A 12,926-nucleotide genomic window follows, 5' to 3' on the forward strand; every position below is an offset into this window, starting at 1 on the left:
CCAGGTTGACCTTCAAATCATGAGACTCACAAAAGGACTGTAGTGCATCTAGGTGTCCTTGAAGCTGCTCTGCTGAGGAAGACAAGAGAGCCACGTCATCTGCATGGAGCAAAATCTGGATCAGCATGCCCGCAAGAGCAACCTATACCCCCCTGTGTCTGCATCACTGTCTCAAGCTCGTCAATGTAGAGGCCAAACAAGATAGGCGACAAAGGACACTCTTGTTTGACCCCGATGGTACTCATGATTTCGTCTGTCCATCCGGATCTTGCTCGAACTCTGTCAGAAACTCTCTCGTAAAGTGCCATGACAGCCCAAATGATCTCCTGGTCATAATCCAAGTCGCGTAGGCACCGTATGAGGCAGGCTCTCGGGACCGTGTCAAATGCATTGTGAAAATCCACAAAGCAACAATAAACCCTCTGCGTTTGTGACCTCGCCTCCTCGATGATACATTTGAGTGTCAGAATGTGGTCCACGGTTCCATGATCATGCCGGAATCCGGCCTGTCCTGCTGCTCTGAGTCCTCGACACTCTGCAAGTCTGCCAACCTCGGAGTCAAGTACTGATGCATAAATCTTGGACATGACATGTCCAATCATAATGGTCTTGTAGTTCTCTGGGCTCATGGGATCCCCTGCCTTGTGGATGGGTGAGATAGTGTTAATGGTCAAAGTGTGTGGATCGGGGCTAGGAGGTTAATCCCATATGCAATGAACTCCCTCATGATCCTTCGCTCGGCCATTATGAAGTTTCATTACAGCATCCTTTACCCCTCCTGTAGTGAAGAGGGTGCAGGATGTGGGACGAGGCATGTGTGAGAGGCTAGGGACTGGCTGATTTGGGATGTCATAAAGTGTGCGTGCATAATCAAACCAGATCTGGGTGTCAATGAGTGGCGGAGGGGACCGTCCTTCTAGAAATCTCTCCCAAAAGTCCTTAGAGTTGTTACTAAACAAAACGTTCAGTAGCTCCTCCTCGTTTCGACAAACGAAGTCTAGTTTCTTGCTCTGTACCAGTCTACGGTATTCACGTAGCATATCTCGTGCACTTGGAAGACTGTTTTTGGTTTCGAATCTAAGTTGACGGCGTAAGGCCTTACACTCATCATCGTACCAACTATTACAGGGTACGGTTCCAGGGGGTGGTGGGCGGGTGGTGTGGGGAAAAGTGTGAATGGCAGCCTCGTGTAGTGAGTGGGTGACAAGGGCAGCACGATCCTCTAAAAGGGGTATGAAGTCAATATAAGCGAGAAGTATGTACATACGGCAAGAGTAAGAAGGTGAGTGATCCTCTAAAAGGGGTATGAAGTCAATATAAGCGAGAAGTATGTACATACGGCAAGAGTAAGAAGGGGTATGAAGTCAATATAAGCGAGAAGTATGTACATACGGCAAGAGTAAGAAGGTGAGTGATCCCGATCAAAGCGTATATTGTGGTAGGTGGAGTAAGTATTGAGTGGGGTGGAAGGTGCTGTGCAAAGGGAGGTGGAGATGCGAAAGAAAAGATATGTATGATCAGTCCCTGGGGGGAGAGGTGCTACAGTGAAGTCAGTAATGCGAGATGTGAAGACAGGGGGTCCCATGATAATCAACAACACTTGAGCCCCCCCCATGTGGAAAGCGTGTGAAACCACTTGAAGCGGGCCATCTGTCAAGACCATTATAGACAATGAGATCATGTATCCTGCCTAGGTCTAATAGGGCCTGCCCATAGGAGGATGAGAATGGACCTCGCCTGTGAGCCGAAACCCGTAGCATACCTGCCTCCTCAAGGTCAACATATACTAGTAGAGTGGAATCATCTATGAAATCAAGAAGTGGTACCTGACGGGCCCTTGTTCTCGCGTTGAAGTCCTCTACTAGAAGGACTTCTCCGCGGCTAGAAAAGTCAACGATGGACTGATAAAGGGCAGCAAATGGGGATGTCTTATCATCACCTCGAATATCTCTGGCAAAGTGGGAGGTCTCCGGGGGGAAGTAGCAAACTGCGACAAACAGATCCTGGCTGTCCATGTGTTGTATCCGGATCCAAAGAATTTTGGAATGTGTATCTCTCTGCTCTACTTAAATGATGCCCCGAAGTGTGGATCTGAAAAGGACTGCAACTCCACCTGAACCTCGAACTCCTCCTGTACCCCTCGTCTCATCTCTGCAGGCAGACTCCCATGTATATCCGCTGACTATTGGAAGAGGGCGCTCTGTGGACTTTGACGTGTCTCTGTATAGAAGACTATGTCGTGGCATGTATAGGATTCCGAGAAGTTTCCTGGTTCTGACCATAAGGTACCATTACAGTTCCAAATGGTGCAGGATAGGGTCTCAGATATCTGAGTCTCATATACCTCGCTTTTCTATGTAGGGGAGGGGACAGGTGTCCTAGGGGGGCGTGTAAGAAGTCGTCCCTCTCGTACCACTGCCCACTTCCCCTCCTTCCGGGCCTGATCCCGCTGCTGCAGCAAAGAGCGCCTCTCCTCAACTTGTAGAGGTGTTAGGTCCTCATCCATAGAGATCGCTGGCTGATCTCGAAGGACTGACTTGCATCGTAGAGCTGAAAGTCATGCCTGAGTGTCATGAAATTGTATGAGCAGGGGTTGCTCTAGGTTGGGATCTCTCCCCACCCGCCATGCCCTCTCTATCCTGTGCTCAGCCACACCCAGGGTAGCGGTCACGAACGTAGTCGCATCTACCATCAGTGTAGCCTCAGTACGTGGGATCCTGCGTACTCCGATGTTGAGAGCCTTACTGGCTCTCTGCTGCTGCTCCATGAGGGTAGCCGAAACGGTGGCCCTTGCGGGTTCCTGTTTGGCCACGTCAACCCATCTAGAAGTCTCCTCATAAGCAGATTGCATGCTCGCAATCTGTGCCTCCACCACCGGGGTACTCCCCGAGGCAGTGTGTATGGCTGTGACCTCCTATCAGAGCTGCATGATATCTTGTCTGAGTCCTTGAATAAGACCCGTCTGCTCCCGAATGGGCCTAGCCCGCTCCTGTATGATGCGGCTCTGCTCCTGGTTGAAGCGGACCTGCTCCTGTGCGAAGTGAGCCAGCTCCATCTCACGCTCACGAAAACTATGTATCAGTAGGGTCTCACGGGCCTCTGGTGTATCAGTCCACCCATGTCCATGCTGAAACTGTGGTGACTGTGGCATGAAAGAGTGGGACTGAGTCCGGAAGCTGGATGGTGGCTGAGTGAGGAACGGAGATGACAGTGGAATGGATGAGGGAGTCCCAATGGGGTGTGGGAGGGTGGGCTGACTGAGAGGGAGAGGGGAGAGTGAATCGTAATGCGGCACAGTGTATGACACCTTTGAAGTAGGGGTCATAAGCTGTGCGAGAGCTGTAACAGGAGAAGAGGGAAAGGGAACAACAACCGGCGCCATGGGCATGAGTCCGTCACTGATCGTAGATGTAGATGGAGCTGAGACTAGAACTAGAGCTGGGCTTGAAGCAGGGACTGAAGTTGAAGTAGAGACAGAGATAGAGGGAGCTGAGGTTTGAGCTGAAAACGAAACTGACACTGTAGCGGGAGTTGAGGTAGAGATAGAGGCTGAAGAAGCTGAGGTGGGTCCTACCTTTGCCTTGCTGTCTACCCCGAGTCCACTTCGGTTGTAATGTGTGTTCACATCCTCCAAATTCAGTTGTGTCGTTTGTTTTTTTTTGTCTTATTTTCGTCTGTCTTGGCTTTGTCCCCCATTTCTCTTGGGGTGCGGGTGCAAATCTTAGTGTTAGTGTTCAGCCGGGAGCGGGAGCACCGGTTCCCCCCCCCAATAATGGGAGGCACGTCCAGTGCGAGGTGGTGGAGAGGTAGGGCGGAAGCCTGAAGTGGAGAGGCAGCCAAGAGGTGGAGAAGGAGGAGAGGCTAAGATGGCGAGGATTTTTTTTAATTTAAAATTTTTATAAAGGTGGTTTCTTTTTTTTTTTCCCCCCCCCCCAAGAAGAAAAAAAAAAAAGAGGTGGCGAGGGGAGCAGAGAAGGGGGGGGCGGTGGATGAGCGGAAAAGGAGGGAGGGAGGTGGCTGAGTGAGGGGGTAGCAGGGAGCGAGGGGTGGCTGAGGGGAGCGAGGGGCTGAGCGGGGGGTAGCGGGGAGCAAGGGGTGGTTGAGGGGAGTGAGGGGTTAGCGGGGAGCGAGGGGCTGAGAGCTGCGAGGGAGAGCTGAGCGGGAGAGCGTGAGCGTAGAGGCAGCGAGGGAGCGTCAGCGAGGGAGCTGAGCATGAGTGTGAGCGAGGGGCTTAGCGAGGGAGCTGAGCGTGTGCGTGAGCGAGGGGCTGAGACACGATTGACTCGCCAGCAAGGTGAGGCACAGATCATGCTCGGGGACCTTCCCTCCATGCTCACCAAATCGGAGGCACGGTTAGGATGGGTGACAGTGGCACTTGTTCGACACATAGCCACAGCTAGGAGACCAGAGTGCACCACCTATTAATCGACTTTGTCTTCATCTTTGCTAGCTCCTCTCCGTGTCCTGGTGCCGTAATCGAATGTCTAGAAGTTTGTGACATGCCGTTGTTTCTAGTCCTAGATTTATCTCCGTGTACTCATGCTGTCTATCGGTAAGGATCTAGGCTTATCGGTGGTAAGGTTAGGTATGTATCCTGGCTTGTAGGGTGTGGTGTGCTATACTCCTTCACGTTGGGATTTTCAGGAGGGCACATGCAAATATTTGCAAACGTCAAGAAAACTTTAAATGTATGTGGAAACGCTCAGAAGCTTTTGGTTCTACTCTGGAAATTCACAAGTATGATGGATTTCGTAACTAGGAACATTATTAAAACATTGAACCCCTCTAGGGAGTTATGCTATGTACCTCCTACTTCGAGTAAATTTTTATAAGATTGGCTTTCACTGTAGCCAAAGAATGGAAAACTTCAGGAACATTGACCCCCTTGGTATGGGAATTAGAGAACGAGAACATTTAGGGAACACTACGTCATCCTACACATTACCATACAATTATACAATTTTTTTCAATTCTCTATATAGCATAAGTGACAATTGTTTTGAAACCTAAATAATGTACCTGAATACGACTCACGAGACTCGAAGTTGTTGATGAGAAACAAAATACGACCAAAACAACCATTAAGCGACATCCCAGAACGTTCCTAGGATTGGGAACGCCGCAGAGAAAAAATGCAGCTTCCATAATGTTTTGGGAACGTGGGAATACCAAAATGGGAAAATGTCCTGGCTGGGAATGCAGAACATTCTGTTCAGAGTGTTTCCAAGTTGGGAACAGCATTCCAGTGTTCCACAGGCCTGGAATGGCATTTGGGTGGTACTATGCAGGCTTTGGATCTGCAGTATCAGGATGTCTCCCGTGAATCTTGATTAGACGCCCGTTCAGGATTTGATTGCTAGGCAAATGGATGTGAATTTTTAACATGAACACTTCAGTATGCATGGTTTGATGATAGTATATGAGGATTTTTTTAGTGAGAAATTATGACGGACATGCTATGAAAGGATGTATGTGTTGATTTCTCGACTGGGAATTCTCTATTTTATTCAAATATTCTGTTCCAATTATTTGGATATTTAAGATCTACAAATAACTTTTGCAGTCTTTTGTATGCATGCATTTTAGGACACTGTCAGGACCTTATCACTGAAGGATAAGACTGGTGCTGAGAAGGGGAAAGTCTGGGACTTTTTCAGCAAGTCAACAAAAAAGTTCAAAAATATTAGTTTGGTAAGGTCTGCGGTGATGCATTCCTTATCATGGTTGATGCAATATATCATTTTGTAACACATGGTCTTCCCATGAAACTAATACTATTACATTGTAGGATGTGCTGAAGGGAACACAACTTCTTGCAATGGATGTTGTTGTGGCGGTAACCCTGCTCAAAAGCAGTATCTCAGGTCATGAATTGACAGAAAGGGAGAGAAAAATTTTGATGAGAACTTGTACAGATTTGGCATCAGTCATTCCAATAGGCTTCCTTATGCTACTTCCAGTGAGTAATCTCCATCCAGCAAAAAGTTTTTTAACAGTGTCAAATCAAGCAAATTCATTCTTGCAAATTCAGTTAGATCCATGTATTCCGTCTGTTTGTGTGGTACGTGCTAATCATAGATTGATGTCTAAATGATGAAACAGTACACGGTTGTGGTTCACAGCTTTGAAGGCTTTTGGTTGTGACTTGTGATGGCAGGTTACAGCAGTTGGTCATGCGGCTATGCTTGCAGCAATACAGAAATATGTTCCTGCTCTGGTAACATCTATATTCCTCTTATGTGATTCATGCAAATGATGATGTGTAATGTTCTTGTTTGATGCTCATCTAGGATTGCAGCCAAGTTTTGTTTCATAGCTCGAAAGCGATACCATTGTTTCATTTAACAGTGAGACAGATTTGAACTAGATACATCGTAGGATCGCATAGGTTTTAATAACTTGCATGTGAACAAAATGGGGAGTTTGGGAGCAAGCTGAACTCAAAATTGCGTACTACATGTGCTAACACTAACTCAACCCCTAACTATAGTTAGGGGGAAAAAAACCTTAGATAGGGATACCTGCAGTGACAATGTCCTGGTGTACAAGGAGTGATCTCAATTGCGAAATGGAAGCAAACACAAATCTTTGTGGGAAGCTTCAGACTTTTCTCTAGAGAGGGCCTTGGTGAAAAGATCTGCAACGTTCTGATGTGTATGACAATAGATCAAACTGAGGTCTTCTGCATGTAACCTTTCCTTGACATAGTGATAATGAATCTCAATGTGTGTCGTGCATGCATCAAGCACAGATTCCATGCCACCACAATAGCACTTTGATTGTCATTGAGTATAGGAGTAGATGGCTGCAAACCACCTGGAAGATATTCCATCAATCTCCAAAGCCATACACATTCAACTATAGTGTCGAATGAGGTGTATAGGTCGAAATCCGGAGGGGAAGCCCTGTAGGAGCGGCGGCAAGGTGAAAATTGGAGATACTTCGTGATGAAATTGATCCACGAGGCTTGGGCAAGCACAAGGAGGTGTGGGAAAGTAGGGACCAGCCTGCTCTGATACCAAATGTGAACAAAATGGGAGATTGGGAGCAATGGAGATGGGAGGGAGCAAGTTAAACAGAATGAGAGTACAAAGACTGCCCAAACCCGCACCCAACCAGGGTTAAATTACATGTGCTAACGCTAACTCAACCTCTAACTATAGCTAAGGGGAAAAACCCTTAGATAAGGATAAGAACTGCCCTTAACCCTTCTAATTAATCCATACATTGGCCACTGCCTTAATAATACATCATTAACCCAACCCCCCCCAACCCAAAAAAAAAAAAAATCGTCATCCTTCCCCAATCCTATGTCCTTCTATTGCTCATAGGTTGTGATGATAATAACCGTGAGTCACTCCCTCAAACATAATTAGATGTCTATTTTTTGGATAGAAATCTTGGTAATTTACAATCTATTCCTCACAATCACATTCCCTTTTGAGCACAAGCATCTCTACAGTATACCTCAGAAATACTCTCCCACTCTCTGTGTTGGAGTCTTATGATAGGATGCAACCGCCTACCATTTTGTTTGGATGCCCAAGCTAGAAACTGTTGATCGAGCAAGCCCTAGCGTCTCTTCGGTGGACTTAAATTTACGTTCTGCTAGCATATCAAAACATGGCACTAGGCTCAGCCTTCAAGTTGCATTCCTTGACAGCATGAAGAGCTTTTGATATTGCATTAGTCGGTCCCTAGGAGTGTGACACATAAACAAGACCCTCCTTTTGCAGATTTAGATAGAATTTAGAACAACAAAAATCTATATTTGTATGATTGGATATATTCTAGTCTTACAAAGGAATATTTATAGAATTTGATCATTTTTAGTGCGTACTAGTCTTCTCTTAGCGAGAGTTGACTTTGTTTTACGAATTCATATGTTGATCTATGCGTATAAACGATAGGCCCATGCATTTAATGGGTGGTACACCTTTTTCCAAGTGACCTTAGATATATTATGTTAAGTGGCGCGTTGCCCTATTAGCTAGATTTCGATGCTCATTTGGGAGAGACTAAAATGAAATCGTTTAGTCTACACAAGCAGTTGTAGCTTGAATGAAGAGATTTTGGACTAACTTTTGATTAGCCTTCTCGTGGTCTTCTCCACAATTCAATCAAGGACCCTTTTTACTATTATTTGCATGGTTTACTTTTTATGTGAATTGTTTACCTTATTGTTAAATAGGCTTTCTCTGATACGTTGATATCTTGGGCATTTGAGGATTTCCTGGGGTTCATCTTCTATGAGGGGCGTATTTTGCATACTCTGCCTTCACTTGGAGAGTCCATGTCTTTCATGTTGGAATCAAAACTAAGTTGTTTGACTTGAAGAATAACTTTGCCATTTGAACCTCACACACATACTCACCTTCTCTTAGTATGAGGTGTCTCTCAAAGAGGGATGTTTTCTTATGGAGATATTGCGGCTTCTCATAGATCTCCCACATCTTCCATATCAAAATCAAACATGATTTGTTTGACTTGAATAATAAGTTTGCCATTTGAAGATCTCTCTCTCTCTCTCTCTCTCTCTCTCTCTCTCTCTCTCTCTCTCTCACCGTCTGAGGCAGCCTCTAGAGCTCTAGGTATTTCTCTCCGTCCACCCGCTGCAGCTCCTCTCCTGCTCGCTGCCTTGCCATCCACCCTGCCTGCTCCCACTGCAGCTCCGCCCCCTCCTCTCCTCTCCTACTTGCTGCCCCCGCTGCAGCTCCGCCCCCTCCTCTCCGCCCGGCGCTGCTTCACCCCCTCCTCTTCGCCCCTGCTCGCACCGCCCTTGCCCCGCTCTTGCTCCGCTCCTGCTCACTCCGCCCGGCACCTGCTCGCTGCTTCGTCCACCCCTCCACTCCTGCTCGTCGCTGCTGCGCGCCTGCAGCTCCCTGCGTGGCTGCCCCACAGCCCCTCTCGCTTTGCTGGCCCTGCTGCAGCTCCGGCAGCCTCCAACTCCCCCTGCTCTGCTGCTCCCCTGCTGTCCTGCCCTCTCGTCCGCCTTCCTCATTGGCTGAACCCCCCTCCTCGTCCCCCCTCCTAGCCTCGCCCCCAGCGTCTTACCTCGAATTCCCCCTCTCCTCCAAGCCTCTCTCCTAGCCTCTTACCTCATTGTTTTCAGCCCCTGGGACTGGGTGTATTTCCCGGCATGGGGGGGGGGCCTCATGCTCCTGCTTCCGCTCCTGCACTAAGACCTACACCAAGGACACATGATCAGTTAAAGGAAATGGTGAAAGGTGGCAAAGATACGGATAAAGCCGACAAGGAAGATGACAACAAAAACAAGAAACGAACACAATTGAAACTTGAGGATGTGAACACACGCTACAACCCAAGTGGACTCAGAGTTGACAGCAAGCAAAGGCGGGGCCCACCTCAGTCTCAGCTTTAGCTTCAGTTTCAGCTTCAGTCTCAGCCCCTGCTACATCTTCAACTTCAGCGTCAGCCTCGGTTTCAGCTCCAGTTCCGGCCACAACCTCTACATCCTTAGCTACAACTATTGGCAGTGAGAACTTGCTGATGGAGGTACATAGTATCCGAGAGCGCGAGATGGAGCTGTCACGCTTCGCACAAGAGCAGACACGCTTCACCCAAGAGCAGGTGCGTCTCATACAAGAGCAAGCTCAGGCTATCCGAGACCAAACTGATCTTATTCAGGGACTCAGACAGGAGATGTCACAGCTCCGACAGGAGGTCACTGCTATACGCACAGTCCCAGGGAGCACCCCAGTTGTGGAGGCACAGATTGCGAGCATGCACTCTGCCATTGAGGACACGTCTAGATGGGTCGACGTAGCCAAATGGGAACTTGCAAGGGTAATCGTTTCGGCTACCCTCCTGGAGCAGTAGTAGAGAGGCAGTAAGGCTCTCAACATCAAAGTACGTGGGATCCCACACACTGAGGCTACACTGATGGCAGATGCGATGGCCTTCGTGGCCACTACTCTGGGGGCGACTGAGTACATGATTGATAGAGCATGGCAGGTGGGGAGGGACCCAATCGAGAGCAGCCCCTGATCATACGATTCCATGACGCTTAAGCACTACTTTTGGCTTTACGTTGTAGGTCAGCCTTACGAGACTAGCCAGTGATCTCCATGGATGAGGACCTCACTCTACTACAGGTTGAGGAGAGGTGCTTCCTGTTGGAGTAGTGGTATCAAGCCTGCAAGGAGGGAAAGTGGGTAGTAGTACGAGATGGACGATTCCTTATAGGCCCTCGTCTGGCACCCACCTCCCCTCCCACTTAGGGAGGCGAGGTCTACGAGATTCAGATATCCGAGACCCTATCCTGCACCATTTGGAACTGTAATGGTACCTTATGGTAAGAACCAGGGAACTTCTCGAAATCCTATACAGGTTGCGACATAGTCTTTTATATAGAGACACATTAGAGTCCAGAGCGTCTACTACGAGTAGTGAGCGGGTATGCATGGGAGTCTGTCTATAGAGATGAGACGAGGGATACAGGAGGGCTCCGAGGGTCAAGAGTCGCAGTCCTTTACAGATCCACACTTTTGGAGGCCATCTCAGTAGAGCAAAGAGATGCACATTCCAGGTTTCTTTGGATTTGGATTTGGCACTTGGACAGCCGGGATCTGTTTATTGCAGTTTGCTACTCCCTCCCTGAGACCTCCCACTTTGCTAGAAATATTCGAGGTGAGGATGAGACATCTCGATTTGCTGCTCTTTATCAGTCTTTTGTTGACTTCTCTAGTCGTGGAGAAGTCCTCCTAGTTGGGGACTTCAATGCGAGGACAGGCGCTTGTCAGGCACCACTCTCTGACTTCAGGGATGATTCCACTCAGGAGGGCTCCGAGGGTCAAGAGTCGCAGTCCTTTACAGATCCACACTTTTGGAGGCCATCTCAGTAGAGCAAAGAGATGCACATTCGAGGTTTCTTTGGATCTGGATTTGGCACTTGGGACAGCCGGGATCTGTTTATTGCAGTTTGCTACTTCCCCCCTGAGACCTCCCACTTTGCCAGAGATATTCGAGGTGAGGATGAGACATCTCGATTTGCTGCTCTTTATCAGTCTTTTGTTGACTTCTCTAGTCGTGGAGAAGTCCTCCTAGTTGGGGACTTCAATGCGAGGACAGGCGCTTGTGAGGCACCACTCCCTGACTTCAGGGATGATTCCACTCTACTGCCAGACATTGACCTTGAGGAGATAGGTATGCTACGGGTTTCGGCTGACAGACGAGGACCGCATATCTATGGGCAGACCCTTTTAGACCTTGGCAAGATGCATGATCTCATTATTTATAATGGTCTTGACAGATGGCCCCGCCTTCGCCTCAGGTGGTTTCACATGCATTCCACATGGGGGAGGCTCCAGTGTTGTTGACTACATCATGGGATCCCCTGCCTTCACATCTCGCATCACTGACTTTACCGTAGCACCTCTCCTTCCAAGAGTTGATCATACCTATCTTTTCTTTAGCATTTCCACTCCCTGTCGTACAGCACTTTCCATCTCGCCGAGTCCTTACTCCACCTACCATGATATACACTTTGATTGCGATCACTCACCTACTTACTATGGCCGTCTGTACATTCTTCTCACCTACATTGACTTCATACCCCTATTAGAGGATCATGCTGCCCTAGTCACCCGCTCACTACACGAGGTTGCTCTTCACGCTTTCCCTCACACCACCTGCTCCACCCGCCCACCCGTCCCTTGGGATTGTACCTTGTAATAGCTGGTACGATGATGAGTGTAAGGCTTTATGCCGTCAGCTCATATTTGAAACCAAAAATAGTCTTCCGAGCGAACCAGAGATGCTACGCGAGTACCATCGATTGGTACACAAAAAGAAACTAGACTTTGTTTGCGAGAACGAGGAGAACATTTTGTTCAGTAACAACTCTAAGGACTTTTGATGGAGATTTCTAGAGGGACGGTCCCCCTCACCACTTACTTACACTAAGGTGTGGTTTGATTATGCACGTACACTCTATGATATTCAAAATCGGCCAGTTCCTAACCTCTTACATATGCCACGCCCGACTCCTGTACCCTCTTCACTAGAGGGGGGTAAATGATACAGTAATGAAACCTCATAATAGCCGAGCGAAGGATCATGAGGGACTATGCATTGAGTTCATAGCATATGGGATTAACCTCCTAGCCCCGCCAATCTTAGCAAAGCTATTTAATAAAGTTGTTTGTTGGGGTTTCCATGCACTTGGACCATTAACACTATCTCACCCATTCACAAGGCAGGGGATCCCATGAGCCTGGAGAACTACATGACCATTATGATTGGACATGTCATGTCTAAGATTTATGCATCAGTACTTGATTTTGAGGCCAGCAGATTTGCAGATTGTCGAGGACTTAAAGCAGGACATGCCGGATTCCGGCGTGATCATGGGACCATGGACCACATTCTCATGCTCAGATGTATCATCGAGGAGGCGAGAGCATGGAAGCAGAGGGTTTACTGTTGCTTTGTGGATTTGGTATACGCCAACAGTTAGCGTCCCTTCAGAGGGCATTTGACACTGTCGTGAGAGCTCGTCTCAATTGACGACTCCACGATTTGGGTTACGACCAGGAGATCATTTAGGCTGTCATGGCACTTTACGAGAGAGTTTTAGGTAGAGTACGGACAGGATCTGGGTGGACAGACGAGATCATGAGCACTATCGGGGTCAAACAAGGGTGTCCATTATCATGATGCAAACACAGGGGGTAGGTTGCTCTCTTGAAGGCACATTGATTCGGATATTGCTTTACGCAGATGACGTGGCTCTCTTGTCTTCCTCAACAGAGGGGCTCCAGAGACACCTTGACGCACTACAGTTCTTTTGTGAGTCTCATGATTTGAAGGTCAATTTGGATAAAACCGAGGTTATGATCTTCAATACATCTCGAGCCGTCATGTGATAGGAGCAGTTTGCATTTGATGGGTCACCTGTTGAGGTA

At 48.0% G+C, this 12,926-nt stretch overlaps 1 protein-coding gene across 3 annotated transcripts in view; it reads left to right on the forward strand.

The window, feature by feature from the left end:
- Positions 1–12,926, forward strand: part of LOC147891650 (uncharacterized) — an 86,115-nt gene that overhangs the window by 49,710 nt on the left and 23,479 nt on the right. For all 3 annotated transcript variants that reach the window (XM_087388057.1, XM_087388059.1, XM_087388058.1), the window contains 3 exons: positions 5,587–5,691; positions 5,789–5,959; positions 6,158–6,217. In XM_087388057.1, the coding sequence (XP_087244183.1) occupies positions 5,587–5,691; positions 5,789–5,959; positions 6,158–6,217 (336 nt within the window). The remainder of the gene's footprint in view (positions 1–5,586; positions 5,692–5,788; positions 5,960–6,157; positions 6,218–12,926) is intronic.

This window comes from Dipteris shenzhenensis, chromosome 17 (assembly GCF_047967505.1).
Source record: "Dipteris shenzhenensis isolate YYH24624 ecotype China chromosome 17, Dip_SZ_1.0, whole genome shotgun sequence".
Taxonomy (NCBI): domain Eukaryota; kingdom Viridiplantae; phylum Streptophyta; class Polypodiopsida; order Gleicheniales; family Dipteridaceae; genus Dipteris; species Dipteris shenzhenensis.